Source organism: Bos grunniens, chromosome 19, assembly GCF_055505025.1.
Source record: "Bos grunniens cultivar Pamir isolate PY7600 chromosome 19, Bosgru_T2T1.0, whole genome shotgun sequence".
Lineage (NCBI taxonomy): Eukaryota > Metazoa > Chordata > Mammalia > Artiodactyla > Bovidae > Bos > Bos grunniens.
In genome coordinates, this window is record NC_141183.1 from 39,677,828 (window position 1) to 39,699,597 (window position 21,770).

The 21,770-nt window shown below is 49.3% G+C and overlaps 1 protein-coding gene and 1 long non-coding RNA gene across 13 annotated transcripts in view; one reads left to right on the plus strand and one right to left on the minus strand.

The window, feature by feature from the left end:
* RAP1GAP2 (RAP1 GTPase activating protein 2) overlaps positions 1–21,770 on the minus strand; it is a 216,526-nt gene that overhangs the window by 51,584 nt on the left and 143,172 nt on the right. For 8 of the 12 annotated variants that reach the window (XR_015148073.1, XM_086359665.1, XM_086359672.1 and 5 more), the window contains 5 exons: positions 10,742–10,777; positions 5,502–5,546; positions 4,752–4,784; positions 4,127–4,339; positions 2,810–2,913 (listed from right to left, as the gene is read on the minus strand). Coding sequence is in view for 11 of the 12 variants with exons in the window: in XM_086359665.1 (XP_086215791.1) it covers positions 2,810–2,913; positions 4,127–4,339; positions 4,752–4,784; positions 5,502–5,546; positions 10,742–10,777 (431 nt within the window). In the remaining variant the exon portion in view is untranslated. The remainder of the gene's footprint in view (positions 1–2,809; positions 2,914–4,126; positions 4,340–4,751; positions 4,785–5,501; positions 5,547–10,741; positions 10,778–21,770) is intronic. The other 4 variants (XM_086359667.1, XM_086359669.1, XM_086359671.1 and 1 more) reach the window with 1 other exon arrangement.
* LOC147352321 (uncharacterized) lies at positions 9,688–11,433 on the plus strand. The gene is made up of 2 exons (XR_015148074.1): positions 9,688–9,989; positions 10,457–11,433. It is a non-coding gene; the product is annotated as an uncharacterized LOC147352321 (long non-coding RNA).

Genomic DNA, 21,770 nt, shown 5'->3' on the forward strand with positions numbered 1-21,770 from the left:
TCTCCTTCTCTTTATATCCAAACTTAAGAAAGGTGGAGCTTCCCAGGTTGCACAGAGGTAACGAATCCACCTGCCAATGCTGGAGACATGAGAGACACGGGTTCAATCCCTGGGTCAGGAAGATCCCCTGGAGTAGAAAATGGCAACCCACTCCAGTATTCTTGCCTGGAAAATTCCATAGACAGAGGACTCTAGTGGGCAGTCCATGGGGTTACAAAAGAGTTGGACATGACTTAGCGACTCACCAAGCACACACATTGAAAAAGGTGACCTCTACTCAGGCTTGTTGCTGCTGCTGCTAAGTCGCTTCAGTCATGTCCAACTCTGTGCGACTCCATAGATGGCAGCCCACCAGGCTCCCCTGTCCCTGGGATTCTCCAGGCAATAACACTGGAGTGGGTTGCCATTTCCTTCTCCAATGCATGAAAGTGAAAAGTGAAGTCGCTCAGTCATGTCCAACTCTTAGCTACCCCATGGACTGTAGCCCACCAGGCTCCTCCGTCCATGGGATTTTCCAGGCAAGAGTACTGGAGTGGGTCGCCAGTGCCTTCTCCGCTCGGGCTTGTTACTTGTCTCCAAATTGTAAGGAGATTCTCCTTGGCAACTCTCACAGCACACACATGTTGTTAGAATCCTCAGATTTTAGCTGGAGAGCTGGTTGCTCTAAGACATCAGTTAAATAATCCAGAAGCTGACAGGGAATGAGGAAGAAGCTGGGATAGAGTCACTGCCAGCAGGGGAATTTCATCTCTGCATAATTTCTTCTTTGTGCCTGGTGAAGTTACTAGGCCGTGGGGCCAATTTTTTTTACATCTGGCTTTCGGTATACCATGTGGCTACCCAACTTCCTAGCTGGTGAATGGCTTTTCTCTGCCACCCTGCTCACTGGATTTCTACTGGGAAAGCCACATTTGAGCTTAACTCCCCAGGGCCTTTTTTTAAAAAAAGAATCCTATGCATTTCTTTTTAGTATTTATTTATTTGGCTGTGCCTGGTCTTAGTTGTAGCACGAGGGATCTTTGATCTTCCTTGTCGTATGTGAGATTTTTTTAGTTACAGCATGCGAAATCTTCATTGCAGCATGTGGGATCTAGTTCCCTGACCAGGGATCAAACCCGGGCCCCCTGCACTGGGAGGGTGGGGTCTTAGCCACTGGACCACCAAGGAAGTCTCTCCCCTAGGCATTGATTTCAAATGCTGTTGACCCAAAACAACAAACGTGGTTCCATGTGGAAAGACCCCTGAATATTCCAGGGCTCACCCTTACTTCTAAACAGCACAGAATTATCTCCAACATGCGGGAAACCTGGGTTAGATCTTCCCTGGGTTGGGAAGATCCCCTGGAGAAGGCAAAGGCTACCCACTCCAGTATTCTGGCCTGGAGAGTTCCATGGACAGTATAGTCCCTGAGATGGCAGAGTCAGACACGACTGAGCAATTTCCATTTCATCTGTTCCCTCATTACACTGCTTTCTAAGGAAGAGGCACTGAGGTCAGTTCTCAATATCACCCCATAGATTACCAAAGAATATAAAAATCATCAAAATATGCTGTGTGCCAAGCATCTTTCTCTCTCTTTAAGTCCAGGTGTGGCATTTCAGATAGGATACGGTATTAGAAAAAGAGGGTTAGATCCTTGTGTTCAATTATCTTCTTACTCAGAAATGCTACCCCATCTGGGTCTGAGTTTTATTAAGAAAGGAAGTAATTTTCTTCACAGAGGTTCACCAACTTGAAATCCTATTAGGATATGGGGATCCAGGTATTACTCTCTCAGAATATTAGTGCTAGTGATTTAATGGACTCTTCCTTGCCTTGCAAACATCATTTCTAGCCAGGTGAACCTCAGCAAAGAAAATTGATTCCTTTCTTAAGAAAGAGCAAATCAAAATTGGGTAAGTGCTGACAACTTCCTTGTACCAGCTCCCCCCTCCTCCTATCCTTCCCGTTGCAAGGCTAGTTGTCACTCTCCATCCCATTTTTATCTCAAAACTTGGGCAGAGAAAAAATGCTATTGCTCTTTTCCAAATACCATCAAGGACTTCTAATTAGATTCACAAATATGGACTGGGAGCTTGACAGGTTCCCAGCACACTGCTAAGCACCATTGCTGATTTTCCCCGCTTCTCCACCAGCCCAATGGGGACAGAGATATTTAAGATTGACTCTCTGTGTTCCTACAGCATCCTGTGCAAATCAATAAAATCATACTGTGCCATGCATTAAAATCCTCTGTGTTTCTCACCACTAGGCCTGAGGAGAACATGGACCATCCCACTGTCATCATTGCAAAAGATGTTCTTAAAAAACACGTAAGCCCAACAGAAACCAATTCCAGTTCCTGCCCTTGAGAAGGTCATAATCTGGAGAGAGGTCCCCAGCCTGGCTGTGAATCAGTGCTCCGGTTGTTACCACCATTCCTTTTTGGGGAACCCAGGGTACACAGAGATGCTTTGGGACCTATTTTCCGCGGCCGGATGCACGCTGGAGGCAGTGTTCTGGTAAACCTTCTCCCGGGACAGTCTGGAGCTGCATCTCAGCAGGATGAACCACCTTCCTCTGAGTCCCAGTCCCCACAAGAGAAGCCCGTGGGGGTATGGTCTAGGTGACCTTGAGACCAGACACCACGCTGACTCCTGCAGTCAGCCAGCTGGCACAGACACCTGGTCTCCCCGCCTGGCAACTCACACAGATCCCCAAGACTCCAGCCAGGTTTATTTCCCCAGCACACCCAGACCAGACCTGTCAGACCGGTATTTCTGGGTACCGGCCACTAGAGGCGTGGCCTCCAACAGCGCCAAAGCCCCACCTGAGAATGATCCGAAGGTACTCAACACCCTCAGCCTCCTCACACTTGACGGACAGGAGCAAGTTTCCCAGGCTGCTGCCGGTACAGTAGAAGTTTAGATGATCCTAGAGACAGAAATCAGACATTAGCGGGGATGGGGAGGACCCTCCAGACATGTTCCCCCAAATCACCTGCTTCACCAGGAGTCAGAAGCCCCAGAGCAACAAGGAAGAGACAAAAGGGAATCTTGTGGTTCTGCTGGTGATGGTAGGGGGAGGGGTAGATGAGGGGAAGGAGGAGAAGGGCCACAGTAACAGGTTCCAACTGCCCGGAGTCCCAGGACCTGCCAGGCACTGGGCTAAAAGCCCAATATCCCTTTACTCCTTTAATCCTGACTCTTTACTTTATGCAGAAGAAAACATCATCGTGCCCATTTCACAGACGGGTAAACCACATTCAGAGTCGTTAACCATCCAAGGTCACATCACTAATAAGTGAAAGATCCAGGGTTCCACATCTGTCTTGACCAAAGCACAAGTTCTTCACCACAAGATACCTAGTCTGCTGCCTAGCTCCCAGGGGCAATCCTCCCCACTTCAGACTATTTGCAGGAATAAAGCTGGGAGGGTGGAACCAGTTGGTGCTCTAGACAGTGGGTCTCTCCCTGGCTCAGGTAGCCCATCTAGTTAGGACCAGTTATCTCAGGGTGGGGCCCTGGAATCTTCATTTTAACACATTCCCCAGGAGGTGCTGATACACAACTCCTAAGACTGCAAAACTGCCTTAGGCTGGAGATTTCGGGAATCTGCCCTCGGGACTTCCGGAACCTGGCAAGTCTGGTGGGCAGAATATATTTAAGGAAATGTAAAGTCGTCACTTTTAAGCCATCAGAGGCTCACAGCACATCATCTGGTACAAGTACCAAGGGGGACCTGCTAGAATGAGGACACAAGAGACTTGTACTATTTTGATAGAAACAGACTTCCTAAGTGTGAGAACATTTTTTTTTTCCTTCCACTCTCCTTCACCTCCAAACACTACCCATTCCATCACCTTCTAAAATATGTGTCGGGGGTGTTCCCAACCTGGACCCATCACGCACGAGCCTTCCTGGCTCTGCAGATGCTCCGTCTGCCCCACCCTCACCCCCCACCCCCGCCCAAGGGGCAGAGCCAGTCGAGACACTGGTAGGCAGCAAGGACAGGGGCAGGACTCGGAAGAGGAGACAGAGAGAAAGGGGGCCTGGAGAGGAACGCCAGGCTCCTGCCCCCACCCCCTGCCCACCGCCCCCACCTCCAGCAGCTATTTATTTCCCTGCCCTGGGTCCCCGGGCCTTACCTTCCCCAGGAAGTGCCTGCGATAGGCCCTGGCTTCACCCTTGCACTCGAGCTTGTAGCCAAACGTGCTAGGACTGAGGCTGTCCTCCTCCTCATCCTCACAGATGCTGCTGCCCAGGGAGGTCGGTGTGCTCACGTTCTCGGGGTCCTCAATCCAGTAGCCCCCAAACTGGGGCAGGACGATCAGGGGGTATGGGCCTCCCTTCTCCACAACCTGGAGGCAGAGGGAGGGTCTGGCACTGCAGCCTGTCCCGGGTCTACAGAAGGAGGGGAGGGGTGCCGGTGGGGTGTCCCTCAACCTTCCAACCGCTCCAAGGAGGGGATCCCATCTTTGAGGCCAAAAGCAGTAAAATGAACCCCTTTCCTCTAAGCCCTGCAACATCTCCAGTTTCACCGACCCTGGAGCACCAGAGGTGCAAAGCTTTGGCAGATACCTCTAATTTACACATGGAAAAGCTGAGGTCACAAAAGGGATAATGGGAAGAGACCTCAGGCCCTCAAGTTCCAGGGCCAGCGTTCTCTCCCACGTGGGGCTGGACAGGGACCATCAACATCATCACCATCAGCTCCCCCAGCTGCGCCCCAGAGACAGGACCCAGAGCTGAAGGCAGCCAGGGGGCTCCTACCTCGTCGATGCTGGGGTACGGAATGTAGTCATCCTGCAAGACAAACCAGACAATGTCACCATCCATCCCCGCAACACCCATCAGGTTTGACCACTGTTTCCATTCCCCTCTCCCAGATGGGGGAGGTAGTGGGCTGGGGGCCTGGCAGACTGCAGCAGGGCCTTGGGAGGATCAACGGGCAGAACACCGGACAGAAAAACAGCCTAGAGGCAGCTCTGGAACCTGGCTTGAGTTCTTCCCCAGAGTGACAGAACCTGAGTGCAAACCCTGCCAGCTGAAGACGCAGTATGCAAAGCGCCAACGCCCACACTTCTGGTGACCCAGTTGCTCACCCTAGGAGGCTGTGACAGGAAGGTAACCTCTGATCCCATCCAGCCCCCTCCAGGTAAGAGGCCTGACCTCCAAGTGATGAGCTGCACCCCTGGGCCTGGGCAATGGAAGTTGAAGCTGAGAGTTGATGCCTCTGGAACCTGGAGCAGAGCCCGATACCCCTACACACGGCATGTGGTCCATTCACAGGAGTGGGTGCAGAGAAGCCAGGCTGAACCTCAAGCCTTGTCTCCACCCCAGTCCACCCAGAAGCTGTCCCAAAGGCATCAAGCCAGGGCCCCCCTTGCTGCCCACTATGCCCCAGTCAACATGGTGTGGTCACTTAAGTGGCTCATGGTGAAAATCTGAGGTAGACAGCGTAAGATAGCAGAACCCAGCAAGCCCGCTGTGTCCCCTGTCTCTGTCACCCGCCCAGCCCACCTTGTTCTTCTGGGGTCCCGGCTTCTGCTCTTCAAGCTTGATCCCCTGCAGAAACAAGGAAAAGAGGATCCATGGAAAAGCAAAGGTCACAGAAGACGAGCCAAACAGAGGAGTTTATCAGGAGCAGCTGCTTTAGCTGGCAGTTAGTGACAGCAGCAGCGGCAGCTGGCGTGGCCCTTACACACTCAGGCCTGACAGAAGCCTCGGGCAAGGCAGCAGGTTAACAGCATGGGCTCAAGCCAGATCACAGGGGTTCCAAGCCAGATCACAGGGGTTCAAGTCCCAACACTGCCACTTATGACCTGATGACCTTGGGCAAGTCACAAAACCTCTGTGTAACTCAGTGTTCCCATCTGTAAAATGGGAATGAAAACGGCACCTACTCTGGTAGTGAAGATTCAATGTTGAGAATGTGTTGAGCCCTTGGAAGAGTGGTCAGAATATGGTAAAAGCTATAGGTAAGCAGCTTTTCCATGCTGGTGCTTTTTTTTTTTTTTTTTTTGGCTGCGCTGGGTCTTCGTTGCTTTGCACAGGCTTTCTCCCTAGTTGCAGCAAGCAGGGGTTGGTTACACAGACTTAGTTGCCCCATGGCACATGGGATCTTCCCAGACCAGGGATCAAACCCATGTCCCCTACATTGCAAAGCGGCTTCTTATCCACTGTACCACCAGGCAAGACCCATTCCAGTGCTTAAACATCTCCACCAGGCTCTCTCAAAGCCAACAGGTGAGGGGTGAGGGATGGAAACCTGCATCTTGGGGTGTCGGCACCCGCAGGCTGGACCTCATGCCACACCAGCTCCACCCCTCCCTGGTGGGAGGCCCCACGGCTGACAGGCAGGTGGCCTGGTCCTCACTCTGCTGTTGTCTTACTGCCAGTGACCCTTGACGAAGCTGAGCCTCTTGCAGCTTCCACAGCTTCAATTGCGAAATGAGGATTCTAACATCCACCCATCCCTCTCACAGAGGTGTCATCGCAAGGGTCAGGCACCTTCACTGGGCCTGGATTAAAGGGCGTCATCTGCAGGCGTCTGGGAGGTGCTCTTCTGGGGAGCAGGGCCCGGTCCAACGGTGCCACGTTCTGACTTAAGTGGGTTTTGAGGGGCTGGGGTACGTGGTGTCCCCAAAACTGTTTGAATAAATTCCGACAAGGGTGTGAGATGCTGGGACACACTGGGACACGAAGGCCCCTCTGGAGAGAAGAGTGTCCTGCAGCAGCCCCTGCCTGATCATAATACTACAGAGCAGGAGCTTGACCTTGCACAGCGCTCCCTCCTTCAGTCTCCTCTGAAAACCCTCAGCACCTATTTACCAACACGGAAGCGGGGGCCCTGGGAGCAGGTTCCTGGAGCTAGTGGCTGTCAGCACCTGGAGGTGAAGCCGGGCTGTGTGTCTACAGTGCGGAGGCCTGTCCCGCAGCCCTCAGAGCCCAGGACTCCTGCTCACTCACTGGGTGGATTTAGACTCGGGCTTCTCCAGACTTGGTGGGACTGAGTCACCTGCAGCGCCGTCCAGGAGGGCGTGGGGAGGGCCCCTCCCACTCGACAGGCCCTCCTTTCCCCACATGGGGCGAAAACCACCTGAGTGGACAGCAGTCCCTGACCAGGGAAGCAAACTGGGAGGGTGAAGAGAGGGGTGATGTCAGGAGTTGGTCTGTTTGTCCTTCGTTAGTCATCCCTCCCTGGAAACAGCCCTGGGCAGGTGAGCAAACCTCCTCCAGTGCCCTCCCCCCGACAGAGCTGCCGCCCAGCACTGGGGCCTCTCCATGTGTCAGCCTTTGCTATTGTTGTTCAGTTGCTAAGTCAGTTGCTAAGTCGTATCCGACTCCTTGCGACCCCATGGACTACAGCACACCTCGGTCCCCTGTCCTTCACTATCTCCCGGAGCTTGCTCAAACTCATGTCCATTGAGTCAATGATGCCATCCAACCATCTCATCTTCTGTCACCCCCTTCTCCTCCTGCCTTCAATCTTTCCCAGCATCAGGGTCTTTTCCAATGAGTTGGCTCTTCACATCAGGTGGCCAAAGTATTGGAACTTCAGTGTCCGCATCAGTCCTTCCAATGAATATTCAGGGTTGATTTCCTTTAGGATTGACTGGTTTGATCTCCTTGCTATAGGTGTCATGATTATGGCCCCCTCCCTCATCCCTGGCCATGTGGACACTGAGGTTCAGAGAGGTAGAATGACTTGACCAAGGATGTTCAGCTAGAGAGTATCAGATAGAACTTGAACCCAGGACCGAAGGGATCCAAAGCTTGTGCACTTCTGTTGCTTCAAAGGATTTTGCTCTTCAAATCCCTTGACTCTCGGTCAGGGAGGTCAGGAGTCCTGGATCTTACTCTCAGCTCTTCACAACTCTCAGAGAGCCCTGGATGCTACAATACTCGAGGCTCTGTCTCCACGCCCGCAGCATGAAAGAGGGCGCCCACACTCAAGGACAGACTCCGGCCACACTTCACACCAGCTACTTCCCCACATGACTTTCAGACACATGGAACAGCTGGAAGCTGCAGCCCCTTGGAGGCTGGGGCCCAGTGGGCACTAGGCAGAGGCCCAAGCATTGGGAAGCCTGGTCTCAGCCCCAGGTAGTCTCAACTGAGATGAAACTGACCACCCACCCACAGGGGTCAGCCACCTGCCGTGGAGACAGAAAGGAAGCATAAAAACCAGACCCTTGGAAATTCTCTGGTGGTCCCGTGGTTAAGACTCTGAAGCTTCACTGCAGAGGGCGTGGTTGCATCTCTGGTTAGAGAACTAAGATCCTGCAAGCCTCGTAGTATGGCCAGAAAAAAATAAAACAGACCCCCTGCCCTTGACAGGCTCCCAATCTAGCTGAGAAGACAACTCAGCAGCCTTGAAACAAGAGAATGATGAGGTCAGTTGAGTCAGGGCTAGGGGGAGGGAAGTGGGTAAAGAGATAGGGGTGAGTGGATTGCAGGAGCAACCAGAGAGAAGGCAGGGCAAGCTGCAAATTCCCCACCAGCTTGGCAGAGTGCAGAGCGGGACTCCAGGGATTGAGGTAGAAATCCCGGCTTTACTTAATTATGTGCTGCCTCCCACCACTCACTGTCAAGGCCAAGGCCCTCCCTGTTTCCGAACTTGACTGTAGGTTCCCTAAATACATATAAATTAGCTTGTAGTCTACACACTGCTGGGCACAGAAGGGGATTTTAATAACTTGCTTGTGATAATAACACAACCACTAATAATAGTTTTCCCTTCAACCATCCCTACCTCTCCCCACCCTTAGGGCGGCGACCTGGCTTTTCCATGAGGACCATGCTTGATTGCTGGTGGCAGTCACCCTCTCAGCAGCTCCACCTGCATCTCAGGCTGACTGTGGGCACTTCATTTGCCTCCCTTCTAGAGCTTCCAAACCATCACTACAGAATCTTCCTTCCTGGAGCCTGGAGCGTCTACTTAGCCACCATAACATAGTAGCTAAGCCTTCTGGCTCCAAAGCTACCATAACAACCTATCAGCCCTTGAGTGCTTTACTTAATAGCTCTGTGCCTTGGTTTTCTCATCTGTGAAATGGGGATAACAATATACCTACTTCCTGTGGGACTTCTCAGGAAGAAATGAGGTGACACCTATCAATCTCTGAGCCCAGAGAAGTGTCTGAAATGTGTAGGCTATCATCAGCATCTTCTTCCCATCTGTAACTGTTATTTCTCATTTCATCCGGACAACCATGTAAGTGGGTATTTGCATTCTCATTTGTAGAACCTGTGCTATCATGATTTATGAGAAATATTAATATATATTTGGTATAGCAGCCAGGTCCCAGGGGCTCCCACTGGCCAAATCTAAGATAACTTGAGCATTAAAATAAAGATTTTATTATATAGACTATAAACTATAGTATAATCAGAATCCATGAGTCCATACCAATGAGTGAATGGATGAATGGATGGATGGATAGATGGACAAATGAATAAATGAACGGAGAAAAGGGAAAGCTCTTTCTAATTGTAGAAAGCCAACTATAAACGTAGGAAAAACCTAAAACCCTTGGCATTTCCTAGGTGTTAAGAGCAATGGAGCATCTCTTTTTACAGCATTTGAACCTTTGTCCTTCATTTCTGAAACAGCTCCAGAACCAGAAAGGTGAAAGGGGTGTCTTGTTATTCATAAGCTTATGTTAATGAGGTAACTTCTGGGAAGCCCCTAAGGATGGGAGCTTGTTGCTAGGGGAACCAACCCTGATTAGAAGGTTGGAACTTTCAGCCCCACCCTCAACCTCCAGAGACAGAGGAGAGGCTGGAGAGTCAATCAATCACCAATGGCCAATGATTTAATCAATCATCCTGTTTAAAGAAGCCTCCACAAAAACCCACAAGGATGGGGATTTTCTAGCTGGTGAACACACACTGTTCCTGAAGAAGGCATGGGAGCTTGCATCCCTTCCCACATACCTTGCCCCCGGCCATTCTTCCATCTGGCTGTTCCTGAGTTATCTCTTTTTATAATAAGCTGTTAACCTAGTAAGTCAGTGGGTTTCCTGAGTTCTGTGAGTCGCTCTAGTGAATTAATGGAACCAAGGAGTGATCATGGGAACCTCTGATTTATAGCCAGTGAGTCAAAACACGAGTGATAATCTGGATTTGGGATTGGGGTTGAAGTCAGAGGAGGGTGGTCTTGTGGGACTGAGCCCTTCACCTGTGAGATCTCCAGGGAGACTGTGTCAGAACTGGGTGAAATTGTAGGGCACCCAGCTGGTGTTGCTGAATTGTTTAGTGTGGGAAAACGGCCACGCGTTTGGCATCAGAGTGAAGCGAGAACAGTGAGTAGACAGAAAACAGGAACCAGAGGCTCAGAAAAGGGTAGGAGCTAGTGCTAGCGAGTGTTAGAAGCAGGATTTGAACTCAGGTCTGTCTCCTACTTGGCTGCTCTGCCTCCCAGACGTGAGATGACTCCTCTAAGAAGGGGCTTTCTTTCTGACCCATTCCAGGAATGACGGACCCTCTCAAACCCTCCCCACATCCGTCTGCCCTGCTGGCAGGTTCTGTTTATCTTCTCTCCATGCTTCAGGCAGGAACCATTCCAGAATCCTGAGTGCTGTTTACATGGAAATGGCCCAGGCCCTCAGAACTGTGAGTGCTCTCCCCTCTGCCCTCCCTCCAAGGACCTGAGTTTTGCCCGTGGGTTTCTCCTGGTGTTGTGTCCTGAGGTCACGGCGGCACTCCCACCCGGGCCTTGCCCCACCCCACCCCACCCCCACATTGAGGATGCTTACCTGCATTTTCTCCAGCATCTCGAAGAACTCCGCCGACTGAAAGACACAAACAGGGCAGAGAGACAAAGACAGGGCGTCAGCCAGGAGGTAGAGAGAAAAAGCCTCCCTGCTGACTGTCTGGAAGCTCAACCCCGGCTTCCCCAGGGATGAAATTCATTTGGATCAAGAGAGAAGATAATTTGATTTCGCCTTTGCAGGGCTGGAAGGGCCAGAACACCCCATAGAACAAGACGGGGAACAAAGCGCGCCCAGGCTGGCACATGGCCCTGGAGAGAACAGTTACTCAGTCTCTGTCAAGAGGGAGGGGCCCCTGGGAAAAGCCGAGGTTTCCCCAGCGCCTGGAGATTCACCCCCCGGCAGCATTTGTGCTTGGGATGCTTTCAACCCAACAGTGGGGCCAAGATGTCCCACACAAATAGACTTCCAAGTTTTGTGGCAACACACAGCCCCTTCTGTCTCCTCACAAAAGTCTCACTTAGAATTCCAGCATACAAAACCAGTTAAAGCATGCCGCCCTGGCCAAAACAGCTGTGGAAGCTTGAGCCCTGGTGGGTCACCTCTGCCTGTCCCTGTCCGCTGTCCCCAAGGGACATTTTGGGAACCCGAGAACTTGAGAGCAAAGCCTGAAAACTGCAGCCTCCAGGAGCCTGGATGGGTTATTTTTAAAATCATAAACTATGTAAAAATTTTAACCTACTTTGGTGCCAACTTTGTAAACTCCAGATAAGACCAAAAAGAGAAAAAGAAGGTGGATTGGAAGGGTGAGGGGCTGAAAGCTGTATCCTAACAAAACACAGGCAGAGGTTCCACCAGAAGTGTCCTCACTTCCCATTCTGTGAAAAGAGCTCTACTTTCTTCTGGGCATTGGCAAGCCCTGAGTTAATCAGCACACAGAATGGACTGTCCCCAGATGAATAGGGAAAAAAGAAAGCAGTGAAAAGAAAATATGTCCTTGTCGCTTCTCCACATAGAGGTAGGGCATCCATCCTGCCTTCCTCTGCAGGCACCCACAGGCCAGAACTGCCTGATGTCCCCGTCAGCCTCCACATTCTCAGAAGAGAACCACCATGGAAGGACCCTTATGGAGTCACGGGCAGAAACCAGGCCCTGCTTCAGACTCCAAGTGACCTCTCCCAAGCTAAAACTGGCCCATCAGAGGCAAAGAGTTTCCGACCTCTGCGAAGTTCAGGTTCCAGAGTCTGGAAACCCCACATGTGAATGTTCAGGGTCGAGGACAAGCTTCGGGCACCCACATCAAGCACCTTTGACCAGAAGCTGCCATCAAACATCCAGCTCTCAAATCTATCCTTCCCATTTGCTCTGTGGATTCTAACCAACTCCAATCTCCAGGATACCAAGAATAATAATGAACTTACACAGGGACTTCCCTGGTGGTCAAGGGGCTACGAATCCACCTCCCAGTGCAGGCAAGGCAGTTGGATCCCTGGCTGGTGAACTAAGATCCCACATGCTGCAAAGCAACTAAGCCCGTGCAGCACAATCACTGAGCCTGCACAGCACAGCTAGAAAGGAGCCCTCAAGCCGCAACAGAAGGCCCGCATGACACACCTAAGACCTGACACAGCCAAATAAACAGATAACTTTTTAAAAAAAGAACTTATACAAATTAGTAAGGATAGAAAGATGAGAAGAAAGAGGATAAGAAGATAGAAACAAACAATCAACATTTTTAAATACACAAACCGCTGACCCAACAATTCCTCTTCTAGAACATATACTATAAACACACTGACACATGAACACAGACAGAGACACAATAAAATGGTCACTGAAGCATTGTTTGTAACAGCAAAAAAAAAAAAAAAAGTGGAAACAACTTAAATATCAATCTATAGGAAACTGATCAGAATAAGCTACACAGAATAAAATACAAATACTATGGGAAGCCATGTGTCAATAATTTAGATAACTTAGATGAAATGGGGACTTCCATGGTGGCTCAGACAGTAAAGAATCTGCCTGCAATACGGGGGACCCAGGTTCAATCCCTGGGTTGAGAAGATCCTCTGGAGAAGGGAATAGCAACCCATTTCAGTATTCTTGCCTGGAGAATTCATGGACAGAGGAGCCTGCTGGGCTACAGTCCTTGGGGCCACAAAGGGTGGGGCACAGCTAAGCGACTAATACATATGCAGATGAAATGGACAATCCCCAGCCATCAGAGACTACCAAAGCTGACTCAGGAAGAAACAGAAGATCTAAAAAGACCTATAATAAATAATAGAGGTTGGATTAGTAATCAAAAAACTACCCACAAAGAAAAGCCCAGGTCCAGATGGCCTTTAGTTGTAAATTCTACCCCTTAAAGAAAAAGTAATACTAATTCCTCCCAAACTCTTCCAGGAATAGAAGAGGGAACACTTCCCAACTTATTTCATGAGGCTAGTACTACACTGACACCAAAATTAACATCACAAGAAAAGAAAACTACAGGCCAATACAGCTTATGAAAATAAATGCAAAAATTCTCAACAAAATTCCAGCAAACTGAACCCAGCAACATAAAAAGAACTACCATTTCAGTAATTCCACTCCCAGGTATATACCCCCAAGACAAGTGAAAACACACGTCCACTCAAGAACTTGTACACGCATGTTCACAGCAGCAGTATTCATAATACCCCCCAAAGTGGAAACAACCCAGATGCCCATCAACTTCTGAATAAACAGATTATAGGATATCCAGACACTAGAATAGTATTCAACCATTGAAAAAAAGAATGAAGTATTGGCACATGCTACAACATGGATAAACCTTGAAAACACTGTGCTAAGTGAATGGACACAGACATAAAAGGCTGCATATTATGTGATTCCATTAATATAAAATGCCTAGAATAGGCAAATCTATAGAGACAGAATGTAAATTTGTGGTTGCTTAGGGTTCAGAGAAATGGAGGATTTGGAAGCTACAGGATATAAGGTTTCTATTGGAGCTGATGAAAAATGTTCTAAAATCGATTGTGGTAATGGTTACACAATTCTGTAAATAAACTAAAAACCATTAAACTGTACACTTTAAATAAAACTGCTCAATTATTCGGAAAGAAATCTGAGGACTTCCCTGGTTGTCCCATGCTTAAGAATTCGCTTTCCAATGCAGGGGACTCAGGTTCGATTCCTGGTTGGGGAACTAAGATCCCGCATGCCTCAGGGCAACTAAGCCCACACACCACAACTACAGAGCCCGTGCCTCAACTAGAGAGAAGCCTGCCCGCCACAGCGAAAGATCCTGAATGCTGCAACTAAGATCGGATGCAGCCAAAATAAATATGTTTCGAAAAGAAAGCAGTAGTTCCATATTGCTGACATAAGATGCTCTCCAAGATCTATTGAATATAGGGGGGCGGGGGTGCAATTCAGAACATCACAGAGAACGTGACCCCATTTTAGTAAAAACAAAACCTAAAATTATTTATAGGTATGTATATAAATGAACAGAAAATAATACAGAAGAATATACCTCACACTGTCAAAAAGTTATTATAACAAGAAGAGGGAGAAAGTAGGGAAGGGAGTTCTGCTTTATATATGGGATGCTTCACAAGCATGTAGACCTACATTACTTGCATAGTTCAGTTTCAAAGAAATAAGTTTTGTAAAGGAAACAAAAATATGCGAAGGACTCAATTTGCTCAAGGAGAAATATAAAATGACCAGTGAAACATGCCCAGCCTCCCTAGTTATTAAAGTAGTTAAGATAATAAGAAGATAACATCTTTCACCTATCAGATTGGCCAAGATTAAAAAGAAAAGTCAGTGCTGGCAAGGACTACAGATAAGCGTGTGCCTGGTACTTTCTGAAGGACAATTTGGTACAATGTGTCCAAAGCCTGAAAAATGTTCAGGTATTTTGGTCCATAAACCTACTGTAAGGAATTTACACTAAAGCACTATTTGAGCAACTACACAAAAATATTGTATACAAGGATATTTGTAGATACATTGTTTATGGGTTGAAAACAGTGGAAATAGTTGAAGTACATATCAATAAGGGAAAAATAAATAATACACGGAAGTATGCCCATACAATAAAATAACTCTAAAAGGAGATCTGTATTGGTTATGTTGGTATGAAGACTCATGTCATATCGCTCAGTGAGAAAAGTAAGGATCAGAACAATATGGTCCCTTTTTAATTATTATTTACTTATTTATTTTTGGCCATACTGGGGCTTCATTGCTGAGTGCAGGCTTTCTCTCCTTGCAGCGAGTGGGGCCTATTCCCTAGCCGTGGTGCTCGGGCTTCTCACTGCAGTGGATTCTCTGGTTAAGGAGCACAGGCTCTAGGGCGCACAGGCTCAGCAGATGCAGCTCATGGGCTCTAGAGGGTGGGCTCAGCAGTTGTGGCACATGGGCTTAATTGCTCTGAGGTACGTGGAATCTTTCCAGACCAAGGATTAAACCCGTGTCCCCTGCATTAGCAGGCGGATTGTTAACCACTGGACCACCCAGGGAAGTCCTGATGCTTTTTTTTTTTCCAACATATATATCTTCCTGTGGATGTACACATCACTCTTGAAGGATATTTGCCAAGCTGAGTTATAGGTTAAGGATAATTTTTTGCTTTTCAGTATTTTTTCAATTTTCTATAATAATTATAAATCATTTCTGTAATTAATCAACTGCAAAGACTTCAACACATAATCAGAGGCTCTAACATGCCTCTCTTCCCTTCCCCAACTCCTGCTACAGTATGCCCCAACCAGCACTTTCATAAGATAGCACTCCCAGGAACACAAGTTTTACAGCCTTCTGTGCCCACAGAAAGCCCCTGAATTCAGGCCAATTAATTTCCAGGTCTAATCATGACCCTGTGTGTTATAGATAAAGAAATTCTCTTGAATCACCCCCACATCCAACTTACCCATTAGTATCTATATCTGGCAACCAAAAAAACCTTAGGTGTGTTCTTACACAATGCTCTTGTGCTAGTTAATCAATTAACCCCACATGATTAAACACTGGTCACTGGAAGTACTGGGGAAGGGCCCCCTTCCAGGTGGCTCAGTGGTAAAGAACCTGCCTGCCATGCAGGAGACTCCGGTTCAATCTCTGGGTCGGGAAGATCCCCTGGAGGAGGAAATGGCAACCCATTCCGGTATTCTTGCCTGGGAAATCCCATGGACAGAGGAGCCTGGCAGTCTACACTCCATGGAGTCTCAAAAGAGTCGGACGTGACTTTGCAACCACACAACAACAACAGATCTTAAAAATTATGAGACAAAATTAGTGATGCTGCAGGTGACCAGTGGTTCAGAGCAGGCAGGCAGCACTCCTTGCTGGGAGGTAAGAATATTAGTTCACTTCTGCTACGTAACAAATTACGCCCAAAACTTAGCAACTCACAACAATGTCCATGGGTCAGGAATTCAACTGCTTCATTGGGCAGTTCTGGCTCAAGGTTTCTCAGGCAGTTGCATTCAGGATGTCAGCAGAGGCTGAAGGCTTGATTGTGGCCAGGGGATCTGCTTCTAAGATGGTTTAGTCACAAAGCCGTCAGCAGGAAGGCCCAGTTCCCATCACACGGACCTCTCCTTTGGCTGCTTGAGTGTCCTTACAGCATGGCGGCTGACCCTCCCCCACCCCAACCCACCCAGAGCAAGGCAGCCAAGAGAGAAAGCACAAAAGAAGCTATAGTACCTTTACACCTATTCCTTATTCTAGTCCTTACTTTTATCTTATTTTATCCTTATTCTTTATCCTACTCCTTATTCTTTATGGGTTTTTTTAATATATTTTTTTTTATTTGGATGCTTTGGGTCTTAGTTGCAGCATGCAGGAACTTTCTCACAGCATGTGGGATCTTTTGTTGCAGCACTTAGACTTCACTCTAGCTGTGGTGAACAGGCTCCAGAGCACACAGGCTTGGAAGCTGCAGCCTGTGGCCTCAGTTGCCCCGTGGCAGGTAGGATCTTAGTTTCCTGACCAGGGATTGAACCCATGTCCCCTGCATTCAAAGGCGGATTCTTAACCAATGAACCACCAGGGAAGTCCCTGTCCTATTCTTCAGAAGCAAGTGTCCATGACCAGCCTGCACTCGAACGGATAGGAATGAGGTTCCACCTCTACAGGAGAGAAGTGTCAAAGAATTCGAGGTCATGTTTTAAAATAACCGCATCAAGGAAGGCTTCTTGTAAGGCTTCTGGTTGTAAATGCAACCAGACCTTAAAAGATAAACAGGAATCACTTGATAGAGAAGGAGTGTGTGTTAGTTGCTCAGGCTTGTCTGACTCTTTGTGACCCCATGGACTGTAGCCCACCAGGCTCCTCTTGTCCATGGGGATTCTCCAGGCAAGAATACTGGAGTGGGTTGCCGTTTCCTTCTCTGGTAGGGGGAATCTTTCCAACCCAGGGATTGGACCCAGATCTCCTGCATTGCAGGTGGATGCTTTACCATCTGAGCTACTAGGGAAGCCCAATAGCAAGGGTGCGGAGGGCGTTACAGGCAGTGGTATAACAGCGAGGGCAAAGGTGAAGGAGCATGGTGTGTACTCAATGAACGGTGAGTGGATCAACTCGGCTGCCCGAGGCCTCTGGGTCAACATCCTGAAGTTCAGACTGAAAAGGAGGGTGCAGGCCTGAGAGACTCTGAATGTCAGGAATTTGGGCTTAATCTGGAAGGTCCTGGAAAGCTACTGAGGTTTGCGTATGGTAAAAAGACTGTCCTCCCTTAATATCTGTGGGGGATTGGTTCCAGCATCCCTGAGGATACTGAAATCCAAGGATGCTCCAGGCCCTTAAAGACAATGGCACAGGGACTTCCCTGGTGGTCGACTAGTTAAGAAGTTGCCTTCCAATGCAAGAGACACAGGTTCAATCCCTAGTCCGGGAAGAATCCACATGCACTGGTGTGATTAAGCCTGTGTACCACAACTTCTGAGCCCATACCCCCCGCCCCCAACAGCCCACGCTCCAAAAAGATAAAAGAAGCCAGTGCAATGAAAAGCCCGTGCACCATAACTGGAGAGTACCCCCTGCTCACCACAACTAGAGAAAGCCCTTGAAACACTGAAGACCCAGTGCAGCCAAAACTAAATAAATGAATAAAGAAAATTTTTTAATAAAAGAAAATGATGGCGCACAAGTGCCCCCTTTTCCCACAGGTTCCACCAGCTGGGGATCAAAATCAAAATCTTTGGTTAAATCTGTGGATGCAAAACCCATGGATACAGAGGGTCAGTTCAACAGGAGCCATAGAATCCAGTGGTCAAATCCAGGTCTGGAGAGTGACTGACACCCTACTGACCGGTTTGTGTGGCACAAGGCCTGTGATTCAATCTCTCTTACTTCCCTCACCTGAAAGCAGAATCAGCCCCTGCCTTTCAGGGCTCACGTGAAGATGAAGTAAGAATATAAACAAGAAGTGCCAGAGCCTGGTCCATGGCTTTTGTTATTGTTCAATCGCTAAGTCGTGTCTTACTCTTTATGACCCCATGGACTGCAGCACACCAGGCTCCCCTGTCCTTCACTATCTCCTGGGGTTTTCTCACATTCATGTCCATTGAGTCGGTGATGCTATCTAACCTTTTCATCCTCTGCTGCCTGCTTCTCCTCCTGCCTTCAATCTTTCCCAGATCAGGGTCTTTTCCAATGAATGGGCTCTTCATAACAGGTGGCCAAGTGTTGGAGCTTCAGCATCAGTCCTTCCAATGAATATTCAGGGTTGATTTCCTTCAGGATTGACTGGTTTGATCTCCTTGCTGTCCAAGGGACTCTCAGGAGTCTTCTCCAACACCATAGTTCGAAAGCACCAATTCTTCAGTGCTCAACCTTCTTTACAGTCCAACTCTCACATCCATACATGACTACTGGAAAAACAGCAACTTCTATAAGGAATTCTGAGAAACTTCACTCTGGAAATAAACTCTGTCCTGCTGGGAGATGATCTAGTACCTTTAGGTAGTTAGCTTTTCCTTTTATTTTTATGAAAATTTTTATTTATTTAATTTTTGGCCCCGCTGTGCAGCATGCCAGATCTTAGGCCCCAACCAAGGATCAAACCCGTGCCCCCTGCAATGGAAGCAAACAGTCTTAACAACTGGATCACCAGGGAAGTCCCAGCTTCTCCTGATTAAGCTTTTCTTGACTTCGTCCATCTTCCCAGAGGCAGTGTGTTTCGATTACTGTTAAAAATGGGTCTACTTCCTGAATGAAGATGCTCCATGGCCTCGGGGCTGGCACAGATGATGAGATGAAAGGGCTGTGACTCAGCCTCAGTCCTGAGTAACGCACAGGGTGGACAACTGCGGCGTGGACAGTGTCCAGGAGCAGAAATTGGCCAGTGGCAACTCGGCCTGGGCTGACCTGGCCCCACTTCGTGGTGACTTGTTGAACTTTCCAGTGGGATGGTGCCAGCCTTGGCAAAGAGCAAGCCTCCTTTTCCACCCAGAAGCAAGGTGACTCAGGCCAGCCTGGGACCGCAGTTCCAGGCCCACCCTTGTCCACACCCCCTGAGACTGCCTCACGCAGCCAAGGGCGCGCAGCAGGCATGCAATAAATGCTCACTGACTCACGGGCATCATCCCACAGGCCCTTCAGGACAGAATGAGGCCCTGCCGGAAGCATCCTTCAGAAGGGCACCCCCTCCATCAGTTAGCAAGAAATGTAGTTCGGCTTCCTCACCAGTAGCAGCGGCCCAGCTGTCTAACTTATTATTAGCAATAGCCATCACCACCCAAATCTGAGCAGAGGCCAGCTTTCCCCCTGGGCTCTGCTTTAACAGCCTGTCAAGTAGTCCATGAAATAATCACCAAGAGCCAGCGCCCAGCTAAGGAATCCACAGGCTGGGCCCCGAGGGTCTGTCCAGGTTCAAGCCGTGTCCTCCCACCTCCCCGTACAGAAACTACCCAAACTTCTTTAGAAGGACAAAGCAAGTCCTTTCGGGGAGAGGGTCAGAGGAGGTCCGAGGTAACAGAGGCAGGAGAGAACAGGAACTGCAAGGCCAGTCTTGAGGAATCTTCCCGGCACCCCTCCTTGTTCACTCTGGTGCCAGCCCCCTGCCCAGGTGGTGAAGAAGCAGAAACAATGGAAGAAATTCAGTACAGGAGGGCCACCGCCCCATCTCAGCACCCTGGCCCCTTCCTGGGGACAGGAGCGGCCTGGCCTACCTCTCTCTGGTCCACAGCAGCTCTACACGTGGATGCAGCCTTTCCCAGCAGATGGGCGGCCACCTGTTCTTTCCTTCTTACAGCATCGCAGCTTGGAGGCCCCCACCAGCACGTTCCCCCCCTCTTTCCTTCTCCTCTCTGAACCTCGCTGGAGATGTAACACCCACCGCCATCCATCTGCTGCCCACCGGATCCCTGCTGGGGGTCCTGCCCTAGCTTTGGGCTCCTCTGCTCCCCTCTTGCAGGCAGGCTGTGTTTGTGTGTGAGCAGCCTTCTTACTCTCTTGCCCAGGAGGTACCACCCACCCACTGCTCACACACAGGACAAGGTTGTGTGAGCACCTGAGCCTTGCAACGGGGCTCAGAACCGCACCGACTCACAGGGCTGTGGTCGGATAACGTGAGCCTGTCTGCAGAGCCGGGGACGGCACCCAACGCAGGACTCACTCCATGCACGGCAGCAGCGACTGTCTCCTGATCCAGCCTCAACGCAGGACGTGCATGAAGAGGCCAACTCATATTAACAGCGACCAGAAGGGCTAAAACCAAACAAGGATGGAAGACAAGGTGTCTTCCAGCCCACAGGGGTCCCACGAAAACAGGATGGAGATGAGTTTGGGGTGGGGGAGAAAACAGGGGTCTGAGCAGGTTTCTCATCCCACAGGGAAGGAAGACATCACTAAAGAAAAGGATTCCTGCAGAATTTCATAGAGATTTTTGGAAACTTGGGGAGCTGGGAGCCCAGAGCACACACCCCGTTGGGAACCAGATCAGATGTGTCCCAGGGCTGCCCAACCATACCACACACTGAGCTATCCCGGCTCAGCTGCTGGCTCAGAGGCCCCTATCTGCAGGATAGCAGGATGAGGGCCAGCTGGATGCCAGCCTGGCTGCTGAAACCTGTAGAGGAAGGCAAAGGATGGTCCATGAGAACGGAAAGCCCTTGAGGGCAGGGCTCTGATTATTTTCTTCACTGCTATATCCCTGGGTTTACAGCTGCCTGGCACAGAGGAGATGCTCAGGAAACATTTCCTGAGTGAATGACTCAAAACCCTGCCCTGCAAGATGAGAATGAAATGGGCAGGGGAGACTGACTGTAAGTGACTGGAGCTATCTCCTCGGGATGGCTACAGTCAGGGCAGGCCAGGCCAATGCATGTGCTCCTAAGCGCTGTCTCTTCTCTGACCACAGACTGCACCCCTCACCCTGGACAGCCAACAGGAGTCCCCAGTAAGTTCCATCCAGACACAGGTCCTATTCCAATCAATTCTCCCCTATGCACACTTCATGCTTCTCCTTCCCTGCTCTGGTCTCCCTTCCCACCGTCTCACACTGAACATAGCTCCTTGGCTGCTGGAGTCCTGCAGAGGCACAGCTTCAACTATGTCACCTTGGGTCAGGAGCCTGCAAGACTCTTTATTACCTATGGCAATGGTGATACAATGGAACCACGTGAAGGAGCTGTTAAAACCCAGGTTCCTGCCATCACCACCACACTGCCGCCAAGAGAATCTGCATTTCTAACACACTCCCAGGTAATACTGATACTCCTGACCAGAGACCACACTGTGAGAACCACTGACCTATGGAATTATCATGTTTAATGCAGAGGGGGTGTGAAAGGGACCAAACTGGCCAGAGCAGAGATAGGACAGGGAAAAGAGTGGGAGGATGGCTGGTTTTTATAAGACATCTTCAAAATTAGGCAGATTCATTTTTAAATCTATGAAAGAGGATTTGAAAATGCAAATGACTACAAGTACCAGGCAAGTAACGTTTAAAAATGAAGAGATAACAAGAGATTGGATCTGTAATCCAAAACCTCCCAACAGAGAAAAGTCCAGGGTCAGACGGCTTCATGGTAAATTCCAACAAACATTTAAAGAAGAATTAGCACCA